General features: G+C 51.5%; 1 protein-coding gene across 3 annotated transcripts; it reads right to left on the bottom strand.

The window, feature by feature from the left end:
* Positions 1-1,500: 1,500 nt before the first annotated feature.
* On the bottom strand, positions 1,501-12,193 carry ELOVL3 (ELOVL fatty acid elongase 3). 3 transcript variants are annotated; one of them, XM_083844959.1, is made up of 4 exons: positions 12,052-12,193; positions 4,437-4,568; positions 3,276-3,427; positions 1,501-2,648 (listed from the first exon to the last, which is right to left on the bottom strand). In XM_083844959.1, the coding sequence occupies exons 2-4, from the start codon at positions 4,532-4,534 to the stop codon at positions 2,227-2,229; spliced, it is 672 nt and encodes a 223-aa protein (XP_083701085.1). In that variant the 5' UTR covers positions 4,535-4,568; positions 12,052-12,193; the 3' UTR covers positions 1,501-2,226. The 3 variants fall into 3 exon arrangements, with proteins under 3 accessions (XP_083701085.1, XP_083701084.1, XP_083701083.1); XM_083844958.1 differs by lacking the exon at positions 12,052-12,193 and adding an exon at positions 7,303-7,499; XM_083844957.1 differs by lacking the exon at positions 12,052-12,193 and adding an exon at positions 4,820-5,124.
* Positions 12,194-15,555: the final 3,362 nt, after the last annotated feature.

Raw genomic sequence — 15,555 nt, 5'->3', positions numbered from 1 at the left:
CCCTATTCAAGGCCAGGCTTGTAGCCCCCACCACTGGCATGGCTTGTGCTGCCCACTTCCTCATAGCTGTTCTTTTCCAAAGGCTAATGTAAAGTGTGCAGAACAGTTGGGTCTTCTCAGTGGCTGCCAGCAGCGCTTTCCCTCCCTGCCGAAAAGCCACGCAACACCATCCTTGGTTATTCTCTTACTGTTAGTGCAGTGGGGAATTGTTTTCTGACATCTTGCTTGGTGCATGCCAGCTTTTACCGTGGTCTGGTATCAGAGCTCCGAACTGCAGGCTGGGTGTGAACGTCCAAGCTCCTGCTGGAGTTGTTCAATACTGGGCTCAGGTAGCAAGCTACCTGCGAGAGATGGAGCCAATTCCTGTCGACAATTCCTGCCGATAATTGCCTTGGGGCACCTGGCTGCATCCAGGCATGGGAAAAGGCTTGGGCTGGGTACGTTCCCTTACCACCTCTGGCCAGCAACACCCCAGCCAAAGTCCAAATTTCTGCACGGGCACCTAAATAACATTAAAACTGAAGAGGATTCCTTGCAGCCCAAAGCCTTTGCTGGCTACCTGGGGTCAGCAGCAGCGTGGTGCTGCCCGGGGCCAGCTAAGGCGAGCTGTCGCTGCCAGAGGGGCCCTCCAGCGGCAAATGCCACTGCCGGGCTGTCCCCACCCGGGCCACCGCAGCACAGCCCCACCTCTCCGGAGGCCCCCTCTAAAAGCAGGTGAGGTGGTGTCACCTAGCGGCTGCTGGCACCCAGGACAGCCGGGGGGGGCTGGCCCCACAGGGCGTCCTGCTGCCACCCGGGCTGAGCAGGGGATGAAGCTGGGGGACACGGTAGTCTTCCTCGCAACTGCACGGGGCCCCCCAGGTGGCCTCAGCTGCTCGTCTACCCCACAGGAGCTGCCATCAATTGCTGCCATCAAAGACAAAAAAATCTATATCAAGTGCATCCCCTCCAACAGGGCTGCTTGCTCTTGCAGCTCGCCAGCACTACGCAAGCTGGGCTTTTCTTCACGGAGTGCCGGGAGGAGTCATCTCCACAAAGACGTCCATGTGCCCACGGGGATGCCCGGCTGGGCTGAGCACTGCTGGGGCAGCCAGAGGCTCGGGGAGGAGAGAGCCGGCACGGCCCAGCAGGGACCGCACCAGGCACAGAAATGCCTCAGATTGGGACGTGCCATCATCTGGGGCTGCTCCTGGACGGGCTCAGGCTTCAAGGCTCACCTGACACAGCACGGCACCCTCAAACAGCCACATGGTCGGGTCTGCTGGTAACACAGAAGCCTAATTTTTGTTTTTGTCATTATTTCCCTCTCGTTCTCAGTTGCACGTGATGAGCAAAGGGACCGAGGCAGGTCAGGCTGTCGGTGACTGCTGAAGGGGGAGCACGAAGGGACAGAGCCTGTCCATACCTTGCTGTGGCCAAACCAGCAGGATGCAGATGGGGAAAGCAATGCTTCTCCCACAGCCCAGAACAAGGGTTAGGCACAAAAAAGGTATCAAATAATAAACTCATACGCAACAGCATTTATTAGTCATTTTTACATATTACAGCAACAGTTCTTGATGCACCCTGAGAGGAGTTTTTGGACCCTTCTGCCTCCCAGCCCGGGGGTTTTCCCTCAGTGGGACCACGGGCAGTGCCTCACTCCGCAGGCCAGCCAGGGCTGGCTCTGCTCAGCTCCCAGGCAGCAGCCAGCCAGGTCACACCGCTTGGTGCTGTGCAAGGGTGACCCTTGGGGTGACAGCCGCTAACATTTGTGTGCTTTTGGGTGCAGCCATACAGGAGGTGGTGTTTCAACCTGTGTCGGTGCATTTAGCATTTACAGCTGATCACATAAGGCATTAACTCAGGCATTACCAGGGCTCAGCTCAGAGGTTGGTGTTGCTTTTCAGTGACAAATTCTGTACTCTGTGAGCAGCTGGGGTGAAGAGCAGCCACTCAGGCTCTGCTGCCTGCCCAGGGCATGGTGAGCCATGGGCAAAGGGGTCTCCAGCCCCTGACTGCACCCCTCTCCTGGCACTGCCAGCCTGCGACAACCCAAGCCCCCCTCTGGGGAGTCACTGCTGCAAGGACAGGCCAGAGGCCACTGCTCAAGTTAATCTGAAGGCTCTCATCCGCAGTGACCCTCATCACTCCAGCCCCGTCAGGTTCTTGAGCTCCAGCCAGGAATTAAAAGTTCCTCCTTCCCTCTCCCTCCCTCCCCCCCAGCCAATTCCTCCCTCCCCAGTTTTATTCCCCCTTTGATTTCTGGGTGCTCGTCAGGTAAGCCTTGAAGAAGAAGTTGCAGAAGAGCACCAAGTAACTGAGGTACATTAGGGATGAAAAAGAAACGTTTGACCAGGTGACAGGGCAGACCTTATCCTCCATCCAAAAGATCAGCAAGACGTTCACTATTATGGCTATCAGCATCTGCAGGATCTGTGAAAAGGTGATGGCCATGGCGATGTAGCGGGGCACCCAAAAGCCCGCAGCTCGCACGGAGTAGTAGGAGTACATGAACGTGTGGACGCTGAAGTTCATGACGGCGAACCAGCCGCCGCCAGGCACCATCTCCTTGTAGGCGTACCAGGCGTAGATGAGAGTGGCGATGTGGTGGTACCAGTGGAGGAAGATGAGCTTCTGCTTCCGGAGAACGATGAACACAGTGTCACCTTGGGACGGGGGAGAGGTGCATTGTTAGTCAGGCAAATTGCAGCAGTCGTGCACATTTTCAGGCAAGGCAGAATGAGTGAGCTGCAATGCTAAAGCCATCACCTGGCTTGAGCCCACCAAAACCTAGCTTCACGTTGGATTTGTCTGTACCAATAAAGCCTACATAGGCACCTGTGGTTTGTAGGGAAGAAACTTCCCACTGACACATTCAACCCTCTGTGCATTGCTGCAAGCGCTTTTCCGTCTAACAGACTTGGCACCTGCCAACCAGAACATTGCCACAGACTTTCCAGCAATTCCTGCTCCAGCAAAGCCAGCTCTTGCAGGGTCGATGTGAGAAATCCCTAGGGGCTGCCCCTGGCCTCAGGCTTCCCACTTCAGAATTGCCTGTTGGCCTGTGGGGATGAAACCAGAGCAATAACCTCAGGCTGCATCCCTGCAGAGAGAGGACATGAAGATGTATAGGGTTGAGCAATGGGAAGCAAGGAAACGAGCAACGCGTGCAAGGTCAGACAGCCCCGTTCTCTGAGTAACATTTGGACAGACACCTGTGAAAAAAAAAAAAAACTACTTATAAAAGCAAAGGAGTTCTGAACACATTGCACAGGGAGAGGTTTCAGACTCACCTAGTTCCAGGACTTTGCTCAGGGCAAATAAGTAGGCCCAAAGCTTGGAAATGTGGTGGACGTAGAAGGACTGATCACACACCGACTGCTTGAATCCCATGGAAGACGTGATGGAGGCCATGTACTTCCAGGACCGATGGGTCCCTATGGCACTGCAAGAAAACCAGAGATCTGAAGGCTGTGCCCAACCCACCACAGGACCCTCGGGCAGCACTGCACCCAGGAACATTTGGCTAACTCCATCCTGAAGCTCAGGGCAGCCTCAGGGATGTCTAAACAAACTGTTGCATCCCACAACAGCAGCCGGAGGGCTGAGCAGCAAAGAACACTCCCTCTCATACACCCTCTGCTACAACTGCTTGAGAAGGCATGCAAGGGTAACAACTGCTGCGTTTGATCTAAGAGGGGGGCAGCTGTTCTGGTACTCCATCTCCTAACAGAGGCCAACGGTGCATGCCCAGGGAGAACACAAACGGGGCAAACACGTCCTTTGTGTCCCCATTTCCTCTCACAGTTTCCACCAATCTGTGGTTCGTGGTCCCCAGACCTCAGATGGAGCTTTCATGTTTCACAAGAAAAAAAAGTCTATCAAGAGGTACTCATTTACTTCTCTTTTGAATCCAAGTATGCTTGTACCATTTACAACCTCCTGTGGTGGGGAGTTCCTACAATTTAGCAGATTACAAGGGAAAAAATTATAATAAAAAAAGAAACACCTTTTCTTTGCTATCAGCAAACATTTCGTTTGCGTAAGATCATCTCGAAATAGGCCACGAGTGGTCAGTCATTCCCTGACCCCTCTCTCCACACGAGTTGTGATTTTACAGACCACTGCCACGAGGGCAACCAGTGACCTTTAGACTTGACTACAGCCAACTTGTGCACGTGGGCAGAGAGCCTGCTCTGGAGTTAGCGTGCAGCAAGGTACTCGTCTTGTTTTGTTCTCTCCCCCCAGCCTGAAGAGGTGTGGAGACGTGGAGTCCGCCTGCTTAATTCCACAATGTGGGCTGCAGCGTTCTCACCGTCACTGCAGGGAGGGAGGCAGCACCAAAAGTCTATTTTAGACCGGTGTTCCTCTCTTGCATGGGGGATTTTTTAAATTATTTTTACTTTTTTAAAGAAATGAGAGCTAGAACTTGGCAGGTAGTGCCAGGCTCTTACCTGAACAAGGCCAGCCCGAGGGACCACAGGGTCAGCGGTGCGCGCAGCTTGTAGCCCCTCCGCTCCTTCATGAAGTGCCGGGTTCCGAAGATCAGCATCACATAAGCCGCAGCGAAGAAGAAGGACTTCTGCCTGCAAGGAAAGCAGAGGGAGCAGTCAGGGAAAGCGCCTGTTTGCAGCAGGACTTCGACAGCCCCGGCAGAGCTCTCCCCAAGAAATGAAACATGTCCTGCCAGCGAGCGAGGAAATCCCTGGGGATGGCAGAGGAGAAAGGGAGCTGTTGCACCCGGGAGGCCCCCGCAGGACCCGGCAGAACGAGGATATGGCAAACTGTGGGCAGGACCCCGAGCAGACGCGTGGGTGCGTTTTGTCCCTTTACACACCTTGGGTGGTGCCAAGGGCCCGTTGCGGGGCACGGGCTGAGCTGCAGGCTGTCCCCCCCAGCTGCGGCATTGCTGCATTGTGCGGTGGGGGGAAACGAGTGGGAAGAGAAGGAAGCAGAGACGTGGACCCAGAGCTGCAGCCTGGCCCTGACAGCCCGACTATTGTACACGGGGCAAGCAGCAGAGTCCCAGAGGAGCAGGTACACAGATGAGACCTTGGCTGCACAGCTTTGGCAGCCCGGGGCCCAGTGACAAGAGTTGATCGCAGTGTGTCTGACAGAGCGGCACATGTTCAACGAGCGGGTGACCCCGAGCACTGCAGCAAGCTCTGCCCCCCCCCAGCCACTGCCACTGGGAAAAGCAAAAGGGCAAGGAAGTTTCCACGTACTCCAGGAAAGTGGTCGAGCCTCCTACAAAACTTGCCCAAAGAAGCGAGGCATGGCTGCAGGAGCTAATCTTCCTGTTGGTACATTAGGGAAAGGAGGAAAGCACCAGCTGGTTTAGGCTCAGACATTCCTGGAGCATGAGCCACAGCTTGAGTAAGCTACAGAGCAACCTCAAGTCAGCACTGGCAACCACAGTTCACTACTGTGGGGTTCTGGTAAAGGGTCTCCAGAGACCTGCCCTGCACTTCCAGTCCTTTCCTCCTTGGAGGAAGGCACCCGCTCTGATGGATATTTATCCTAAGAAACCCCACCCCATGGACTCAGGAGCCCAGCTCCAACCAGCAAACCCCTCAGTGTGCCATCCTCCACACGACAGTGTGGGAAATCAGGCCAGCAATCTGCTGTGAGATCCCCAGCCCTCCTCACAACAGCTCGTGGCTGGTAAGTGCCTGGGTTTGGCCCCTTACAGCCTGTGTTCACAACGCACCAGCCTATCTTCTCCAGCACTCTGTGTGGCTTTCCCCAGGGACACGTGCCATCGTAACAGGTTGCAAGGAGGGAAGGACGGGGTTCCCAGCACCATCCGGGTCTCCTGCCCAACCCACAGCTGCACCAGGTACCCCATGTTCAAGAGCCACAGGAGCGCTGTGCAAACATCCAAGCGGGCTCTTGAAGCGCTCCAGCTGCCCTCATCCCATGACATATGCTGGCCGTAAGGGGCACTCAGCGCAGTGACATGAAGGACACTCTAGGTCAGGTGAGAGATGTTTTTTTAACCCTGCTCTCCAGCAGTTAGGCAGCTCCAAAATAAGCAGCTAGTGGCAGACTGGGCACTGCACTCCCACCTTTGTACCTTGCCCCTTCCCCTCCCCTGCTCGTGGGCTGCACACCAGTGGGGTGAAGCTGCACAGGGAGCGGGGCTGCTGCCCTCTGGAAGCCCAGGCTGGCCACCAGCGAGATCCCTTCGGGGAGAGCCTGCCCTCCTCCAGGCCTCTCTGCTGCGCCAGCAGCTGTGAGCCCCGCGCAGAGGCACAAAGCTCTGCCTGAGCAGCCCTCTGACCCGTCCTCCATCCTCCACCCCACGGGCTGTTAAAGCTGCAGATCCCAGACTCTTCCACTGCAGCCCCACCTCTGAGCCACCATGTCCCTCTGTCCCGTTACGATCGCCACTCCTGCACCCAAATTTTGCTTCTCGCCACTGAAGCCCAGGGTATAACGATGTTTCAGCCGGGGCTGGGCTCTATTCCTTTCAGATTTCGTTCACAGAGTTTTTCTGCCTAACACAATCATAAATATCACATGTAAAAGGGAAAAAATGCAGACAGACAGGCTTCCTCCAGCTGAAGGGAAGGCCAAGAAAGGGAAAACTGCCCTTTCTCCTGGTGCTCAAGCACCAAACAGGCTGTGCACCCCAAAATACAGAACTGCGCAGGTACCAAACACTGCTGGAAGCAGGACAGCGATCAATATAGCTGTGAGTAAATGCAAGTGCTGAGAACGTCTTGCCTAAACGGAAAGCCCTCTTCTCCCCGCAGATAAATTTACTTAGGGTAAGAGAATTAACCCTGAGCTCTAGGAACAGAAAAACAGCAGCAAGTCAAGAGCGTCACGTGGACGGGCTATGAAGCAAGCCCAGAAAACAAGCAAGGCATTGTGAGAAGCGAGGTGGCTTGCTGCGGGTTCCCCTGCAAGGAAAGGGACAGGCTGCGGAGGTGTGTTTGTTAAAGGTGTTACGAGGGAAAGAAAACTTACGGTGAGCAACAAGAAAAGCGAATGAGAGGTGTCCCCGGCACTTCGAAAGGCGGAGAAAGCTTAAGGAGGAGACATAGCTAAACCTGGTGCATTTCTTTCATCCTCAGCTCGCTTCCGTACGGCCGCGCACGAAGGGGTAAAGCAAGAAATCTCCAAAGAAACCAGCGAAGAAATAGCTCAAACGAGAGCCCAGCGGTGACGGCGAGGAGGCCGCTCTCCGCCGTCTCCTTTGAGGCGGAGGGAACAATCGCACATTGAGGGCAGGCGGGGAGCCGAGCGGCTGTCCCGCAGGACAAGCCGCGCCGTTGCGGCCGCCGAGCAGCCCCGGTGCGGGCGCTCACCCACCAGTTGTCCCGCATCCAGCCCAGCGCCTCCCGCTCGTCGAAGCTCCGCTCCAGCTCGTACTCCCGCAGCGGCGGCAGCGCCGACAGGTTGAAGCCCAGCGCCATGCCGCCTGTCCCCAGCCGTGCCGAGCCGTGCCGAGCCGTGCCGAGCCCCGCGTCCCCCCGGGCACCGGCACCGCCCCGGGGCGGCCCCGGCTCCGCCCGGCCGGGTGCCCTCGGGGACCGAGGCGGAGCTGCAGCCGGCCCCCTCGGGCACCCGCCGGTCCCGCAGCTCCCACCATTTCACACGTGCCCCCCAGGAAATCCCTACACGGCCCCCAGAGCTGGGGAGGTTTGGCCGCCCCGCAAATGTCACCGCAACCAAAACCAAGGCACCGGTGCAGCCACCGGGTACGTAACCCCTTGCCGTGGTGCAGGCTCCTCTGGTGGCATTGGCACCCAAATCACACACGGACACGCAGCCTGAGGGCAACCCAAGCCCAGTTATCTCTGTGCTGGGCGCTTGAAACCCTAGTGGTTTCCTAGTCCATAGCCTGAAAACTGAAACATCTTTTGAAACCTTGCCAAGACTGCTCCTTTGCTCAGTACGTATAAAATTGGGCTGCATCCATGTGATGAGAGGGCTTGCTGAACTCAGCCAGTTGTACCTAAACTTGCAATTGGAGCATCATCTTTCCAGGAACATAGCCCTTATACTTATTTATCTCCCTCTTTACAAGAATTATGTAATAATACTCTGCTGAGTTTTCCTGCACTCCACTCTTCAGCTGCCATGTCCAACCGCGACTAATTTTTGTTTGTTTGTTGACGAGGACGATGCTACACTTTCCATAGGAAAAGCTTTTGCTTGCATGTGGCATGGAAGGATGTGGAGAAAATGCTGCCTATGTCCGAGCCACTCCTCCTGTTAGACTCCTCCACTCCACGTCAGCCCCTCCAAGAAGGTGCCCGTGGGCAGGTACTGCCGTCCTTTCCCTCGGGCAGCAGTGACCTGAGTTGTCCCTAATGGGTGTGTGGGTGACACAGTGGCATGTTTCTATAGCAGCTCACCTCTGAGCCAAAGAGGGAACACCCCCAGATCCAGTCCTGTTGAATCTTTTCTATAATGGTCTGGATGTGAAGTCTTGGGGTGTTTATTAACTTACTACAGAGTAGCACTATTTCAGTTAAGAAATACAGATCTCCAGACAATCATCTCACCTGCTTTCTGCCAGGGACTTCTATTATTATTAAAATCACAGATAAAATTACTTGCATAAGAGTGGCAAGGTATTATTGATCATTAGATGGCCACAGTCTTGACCGAAGTGAGCTAACTGCCTTGTACCACTGTGAGCCATCCCAGGGCAGCTTCTCCACCACACGATGAAAGCAAAGAACAACCTTCATGATCAAAAATGGTCAAAATGCCTTTTTACCCCAAGAGAGAGAGCATGGCAGGCAAACCATGACTTTGTTACACCTATACAGTTTAATTAGATTTAAGGGGTGGAATGGTGAGGATAAGGAAACAAATGGCTACTCCTGGCGGACTCCCTAACTTTGAAAAGGAACCTTTTTAAAAAATGCATTTAAAACACGTTGCAGCAAAGAGCTTGACAGAAGATGCTAGAGGAATTACCCTGAGTATTATGCTAGCATTCAGCTAATGCAAAGCTTATGCCCACATAATCCTTAGATGCTGATGTAAAATGAGATATTACTTACATTTTCAGCACTTCAAAATGATATTCAAAACAGAATGTAGGCAGCAATGAACAGTTTTTTTTTTTTTAATACAAAAAAGGCAACAGCAGATCATACAACACAATAAACAGAGGAGCTCTCTTAACACCAAAGCTCTGAGCATGCAAACACACATTATCAGGTACATGGAGGCCTCGTAAGCACCAGTCTGCAGGAGACTTCTTACAGCTGTTTGGGTGAAATGCAGGCGCTGGACATGACTTGTTCCAACCCGAGGGAAGAGCTACCCAGTAAATATCAGAGTCAGAGGGCTTCATCCACTGGTGTACGCAGGAGGAATCGCTGACTCGGAGGATTCAGAGATGCCCAGCAGAGCTGGGTGACACATGGGCACCCTCTGGCACCAGAGCCCTGAGAGCACGGTCTCCAGCAAGGGCCTCTCGCCTCCTTGGCCATTAGAGGGGAGCAGAAGCCCGTGGATGTGCAGGGAGGCATCGCCCAGTGCGCGGAGCTCTTCACTGCTCGGAAACAAAGGCAGACAGGAGACCGACTGCGCTCCTCCCTGAGCCCTTTTCCTCTGGGAGAAACAGGGGGTTCAGGCCCAAGGAGGAGAGAGGATCTCCTGCTCCTTGCAAGCAGGCCATCCCTCTCTCCCTTCTGCTTGTCCCTAGTCTCAGGCTGATACAGTTTAAAGTTTATACAACTTTTGCCCAGTACTAAATAGTCCTGCCTTGCAGCTCCCCGGATGGTGTTGGCTGGCAGTCAGTAAAAGACGCAGCTCAGCCACAAGGTCTCTTTGCCCTGGCAAGACACAGCCACAACAAGAAGCCCCCATATCTGTATCAGAGCCTCCCTGCAGAGCGTTTTGTACAGACGTTCTGAAGGTTGTGTATGATAATCAAGAAAGTTGGAGATCTGAGAACAGTTTTACAGAAAGCCAGCCAAAGTATTTCCTCTTTGATGCATATGTACTCCAAAAGACTGCTTCTGGTGAACACACTGCCATTCAGGACTGTTTCCCAAACAGGACAAAACCAAAGCAGATCGACTGAATGGAAGGAGGAGGCTTCTCAGAAGGCACAGTCTGGAGTCCTTACTAGTGCTCCAGTTTAATTTTGACCTAGTTGCTCTTACCACTGCAAAACACTCCAAAGAGATAATATAAGGGATAGCAAATGTCCTAGGGGTTACACAAAAGTGATGGTGACATCAGGAGCTATTAACCTAAAGATGTCACAATCAGTGATTGCTCTTGGGATGAATACTATCACAGCAGCTTCTTTACTCTAAATCAAGAGTTGCAAATCCCATGTGAAACACTGATGACAAAAATCACCTCTAAGGAGCTCTCAGTGGCGGTGTAGTAGTGTGCCATTTACACAGCCTCCTGTTCTTTGAAGCCTGTTTGTAAGCTCAGTGGTATTTGTAAACAGTGATTAAGGTGAGTGAATAGAGCGAGTGGCTGAGGTTTTGCATAGAGTTGCTATGTTTTCAAACTCCGGTCTGAAAACAGCGGTTGAATGCATTTTCAGAGTCTGGTGAACCCAACCAGTTTGTCAGTTTAATTCACCACTGTTTTCAGAGCTGGAAATTAACAGAGGCTGAAGGAGACCAGGCACATCTGACTACCTAACAAATGGGCCAGCTTCTTGAACCAAAAATCCTATTGAAGGACTTCTTATCAAGATTGAAGGTGTCCTTTAAACAACCTGATCATCTACATCTTCATCAGAGAAATCTCAAAACCCAGGATGAGTTAAGAACATCTACAGGGATTCATATATGCACCTATTTGTATTTTCTGAACTACTCATTAGAGAGAGACTTTGTACACGACATTCAGATTTTTTCAGCCAGAACACACTCAGTGCTTTGAAAGAGAGTAAAACAAACCACAGCACAGTAACAAGAGGCTCATTAACCAAATTGCCATCATGAGCGGTCATCTACATTGGTTATGGTACATAAAAGCTTTTCACCTTGCATTCTCGGACCCTAAATACAAAACCTCCTGTTTTGCAGAGCCAGAGTATCCCCTGGTATTCACACAGCCAGACCTTGCTGATGGCTCTGTCAGCCTTTCTTCACTTCACTGTTCTTCTGCTCATGTAAGGGGTCTGGGCTCACAGTTAGCAGAAGTTACACTGACACCAGACACAGACAAAATGACTTCTTTTCTCCAACTGAAGTCCATCAAGACTATAGAGTCCCAGACAGAGCAAAGAGCACAAAATGAAGGTTCAGCAAGTTCTAGAAAGCAAACTGCTGGCAACAGAAATGGGACTAAAATGCTACCAATTTAAATCAGAGGAATTAAGGCTGAATGAGAAAGAAGTGTTACCCTAGCCCTGATCCTGACTCTGCTAATTGTTTTACTATCTGTTGTTACTCAGCTTTGTTAATGCATCTCCTGCCAACACACACATCTTCAGTACCACTCCTCACTCTGCCAATCCAGGGGGCAAAAGCAAGAAAGAAAAAAGCAAAGCAATTTATTTTTAGCAATAACTTTGGCCGGCCCATCTTCTATTTTCACTGAGACACTCAGCTTCTTGCCACTTTGTTTTTAATGAAAATTGACTACTCAACATTTCTTTGCTATTAGTTTAGATTTTAAAAAGACTGGCCTTAAAAGAAAACCCCACATGTGATTGGTGGGTTCAGTGCATAGTCATTAAGAAGTTTCCCTGTCTAGAGTCCCAAATCCAGCATTACTGAGAGACCACCTCACCCAAGGCTTAGCACAAAGGGCACTGAAGCTTAACTCCAGCTGAAGCCTCTGTTGAACTCATGTCATTTGAATTATAATAATATATATTTTTTTCAAGATATGCAGGTTAACCTATGGTGCTTCCAAGAACAGCTTAGCTATTGTTTTTCAATTCTTGATTCACTTTTCTAACAACAGACATTAGATATACAGGGCTGCCCGTACCCATTAACATTCTGGTTCCTCTATGTCCTCCAAGCTTCTTCATTCTCTCAGATTTGATATATACAAAAAATCATTGCTTCCTTTAAACTGTTGTTAACTGGTTCTATGTATCACTTTGAACATGCTTACCTCTTTACAATAAAGCAGGCTCATTCTAGTCTTCCAGAATTACCAATAAGAGATGAAATCTCTTTGCTGCAAAGCTTCATACTGAAATCAACAAGTTTTACATGAGAACCCATTTCAGAAGACCTTGCCTTACAGGAGCACCTATCAATTAAGACAGGGATTAGGTTAGCCAATAGCAGCACTATCATAACACTGATACAAAGCCCTCCTGTTAAATAATAACTCAAAAGTTCTCCTTAGGAGGATCACCATACAGGCCTAACTGCTAGTGCTAGCACCAAGGCTACCTGCAAGAAGCCCAGAAGGAATCAGCCCCAAATGCATCCCACATGGTCTTTAGTAACAGCAGGTAGAGGGGCCTTGCTGGGGGTAAGCAGGCTCAGCTGGAAGGTGGGGAGCATGAGAACAAGTTTTTGCTAATGGCCTAGGAGCAATAAAGTGTATAATTGCTTTCCTTTATTACTCTGAGACTAAATACCCAGATAGCTAAAGAGTTAAAACCACAGCCTTAGTAATGCTTGTGCCTGTGACTGAGCAGCCATACATAATAAGAGGCTTTCCAGAAATTTAGTTTAGCCCAGCCAAACCCAGCAATTGGTTTGAAGAGGCTATTGAGAGGAAGATGAGTGGGAATGGATGAAGGGTTAGAAAGGATGAAGTTGGAAAGAACAAGGAGAAGCATCCAAGGAAGGCATGGCCCACACCCTCAGGAGGATCAAAGAAGGGTATGGGGACCACTGGGGAGAGGTCCATGGGCAGAGCCAGCCCATAGTGGGCAAATGGCTGGGGCTGAGCCATGCTCAGGCTCCTGCACCAGCCAGAAAGATCTGCTGGCACAGAGGTGCAAGGAAGCTCCTTCACCCGATGCTCTTTGCTCACTGCCATTTAATGATGGAATGAGTCAAAATCCCGGAGCCTTCAAGGAGCTGTCCTTGACGTGTTCCTCCCACGGCCAGGGTGACTTCACACTCACCTGCAGAGGGAGACGGCTCCCCTTGATTAGCTAAATTTTGTTGACCTACTTTGGAGCCTCCACCTTCCCAGGCTGGAAAAACCAGCCGTGGAGCTGAGGCCGGCTGCAGGCCCGGGGACAGGCTGTCCTGCAGGGATGCTGACGGAGGGCACACAGGGACCCTCCCGCACACGAACACGCTGGGGCTAAAGCAGCGGCACCTCATCAGCTGCTCACAGAGTCCTGCAGGAGATCAGCAGCTGAGGCCTTCCCTCACACCAGCCAGCTGCTGATCCCTGGAAAACATGCCCGTCTGCATCCCCAGGGTGTCTCCGGCGCTGGGACAGCTCTGCTCGCAAGGCCGCCATGTTCCCCACCAGCCCACAGGGCCGGGCCAACCTGAAAAGCCGGCTGGCTCGCTCCCCGTGCCTCCCTGCCCGCACAGCCACACAGGGCCCTTGTGGGGGTTTTGTGGGCATAGGGAGGCTGCTGGTGCTCGGGCTCCTCATGCCTTGCCAAGAGACAGAAGCAGAGGCAGAAGACAGCTTTGTGCTGTACGGGGCTCAGCTGGGGTTGCAGCTCCTGGGTGAGGCCTCAGCAGCCTTGGGGAAAGTGTTGAGTCATATCCTACTTCTCCTTGAGGATGAAAAAAGTGGGGGAGGAGAGGCTCATTGCCTGCTTGGTGCCTCACAAACCATGGTTTTAATGCTAAATTACCAGACGTGGCACACATGTAACCTGGGGTTGCACATATTGCCCAGAGAGAGGTACCAGGGCTGCCGAGGGGCAGAGAGCACCCCCATCCTTCTCCCCCCCGACATGGGTTTTGACCACACGTGTGTGTGACAGGCTGCTCATTATTAATAATTGAACTTAATAATCAGCTCAAGGCTGTGTTATACTTTCCTTCTGTATTCAACACTGAAAGAATAACATGGAGAAAACCAGAGAGAGGAAGCTGTGCTTTTAGCAGGAACACAGAAGAGTTAAGGAGGATAGGAATAAAACAAATCTGAAAAAACTGTATAGATGTATACAAATACTTCCAGAGAACCACCCTATAACTCTAAGAACATCTCCTAGCCATTTCAAAACCCAAACGCAACTCTCCCTGGAGAAGACTCTTCCTTTTGGGGTGCCTTTTGAATGACCACTTCCTAGTCATGAGATCCTTGTATGGGTTTTTGCTTTACTTCACTAAAAGTAGCTTCCTCAGCAAGTTTTTGAACCATCTTTTAATAAGCATATATATTTTAACTCCCTGGCTAGACATGCCTCCTAACTCTGCTGTATGTTTGGAAATGAGCATAGTCATGAAAAGCTTAAGGACTTAAGGATATAGCTGGTAGGAGGCAACATGTTAATGGTGCTATATTTTCCTTTTTGCTGGCATGAACTTCTTTGTGAATTTGTAAACAGCAAGGCAGCAGCATTCCCAGTAAGCTAGAAAACAGACTCAGGTTTTTGTAACCCTGCACAGGCTCCTTGGGCCACAAACATCTCCCTGCTCTTTCACTTGAAAGCAAAACAAGGTATAGGTCTCTGGCCCCATCGGGCCATGGTGCCCTTGTTTTTTCTCTTTAAGCTCACCAAGCCACAAACTTCCCAAATCATTTGCTATATTCAGACTGATCCAAATAGCCAGACTCTCATGTAGGCTGAAGTAAGTCTCCCTTTTCCTCCCCAGAAAGAAGGAACTGAGCAAAACGCCCTACCCCTTCTCCACACTTACCTGCTAGTAGATGACAACAAAGCCACCACAGGGCAACTGGCAGCCATGCTGCAGAACTTGCACCGATACATATTTTTCTCCAAAAAACTATGAACCTTTAAATTTTAACTCAAAGGCAGAAAGGTGCCATGTAGCCCCTGTTTCTGCCACATACTTACAACCCCTGCTTTCCCCTCTTCCATGTTTGTTTGCTGCTCACTTGGCTCTGACCTCCCACACTGGAAGCAACCAGTGTCCATGCCCTCAGCTCTGAGGCATGAAGCCACCTAGGGCTGCTACAAAGCTAGAGCAACAGGTCACCAAGCTCACCGCTGACTACAGCCAGGCATGGGTATCCCAGGAAGCAGCAAGAAATTCTAGGAAAAACAGCAGCAGCTTAGGTCTACGGGCTGTTCTCATCCATCCTAGACAGCAAAATCTTGTCCAAAACGTTTTATTTGCTACAGCACCACTGCAAGCTGAGGGCTGGGGAGGGAAGGTTGCATTGCCAGGCATCAGAGAAGCCACTGAGTCAGGGCTGGGCACTGTCCCAACCCAGGGCATCCCAGGAGCCCAGCCAAACTGCTGTTTGAGAGGTTATACACAGCACTGCACCTCCTTTGGAATGAGAAGCACATGCAAAAGCAGGAGCAGAGCCTGGAAATGAGCCACAGCCAAGAGCACAGCCATCAACCCTCAGCATGGGGCATCACCAGTCAGACCATCAGCCAGTGCTGCAGGTAGGTTGTGCAACTGCACCCAGGCGTGGGTTTGTCTTAGAGCCCAGGGTGAGTAAAAACATGTGGGTATCACTCCACACCATGACCCTGAGGGGGACAAG

The sequence above is a fragment of the Anser anser genome (assembly GCF_964211835.1).
Source record: "Anser anser genome assembly, chromosome: 7".
NCBI classification, from domain to species: domain Eukaryota; kingdom Metazoa; phylum Chordata; class Aves; order Anseriformes; family Anatidae; genus Anser; species Anser anser.
Note: the sequence above shows the minus strand (reverse complement) of the source record. Positions and strands in the feature narration are given on the sequence as shown.

What these genes read in the sequence shown, in the direction of transcription:
- ELOVL3 (XM_083844957.1), bottom strand. Translation starts at nt 5,109, where the DNA reads ATGTGCCGCTCTGTCAGACACACTGCGATCAACTCTTGTCACTGGGCC. An exon ending in GGCCCTTGGCACCACCCAAG is followed by an intron (nt 4,569 to 4,819) that starts GTGTGTAAAGGG and finishes CTTTCCTTGCAG; the next exon opens with GCAGAAGTCCTTCTTCTTCG. An exon ending in GAGCAAAGTCCTGGAACTAG is followed by an intron (nt 2,649 to 3,275) that starts GTGAGTCTGAAA and finishes CCCCGTCCCAAG; the next exon opens with GTGACACTGTGTTCATCGTT.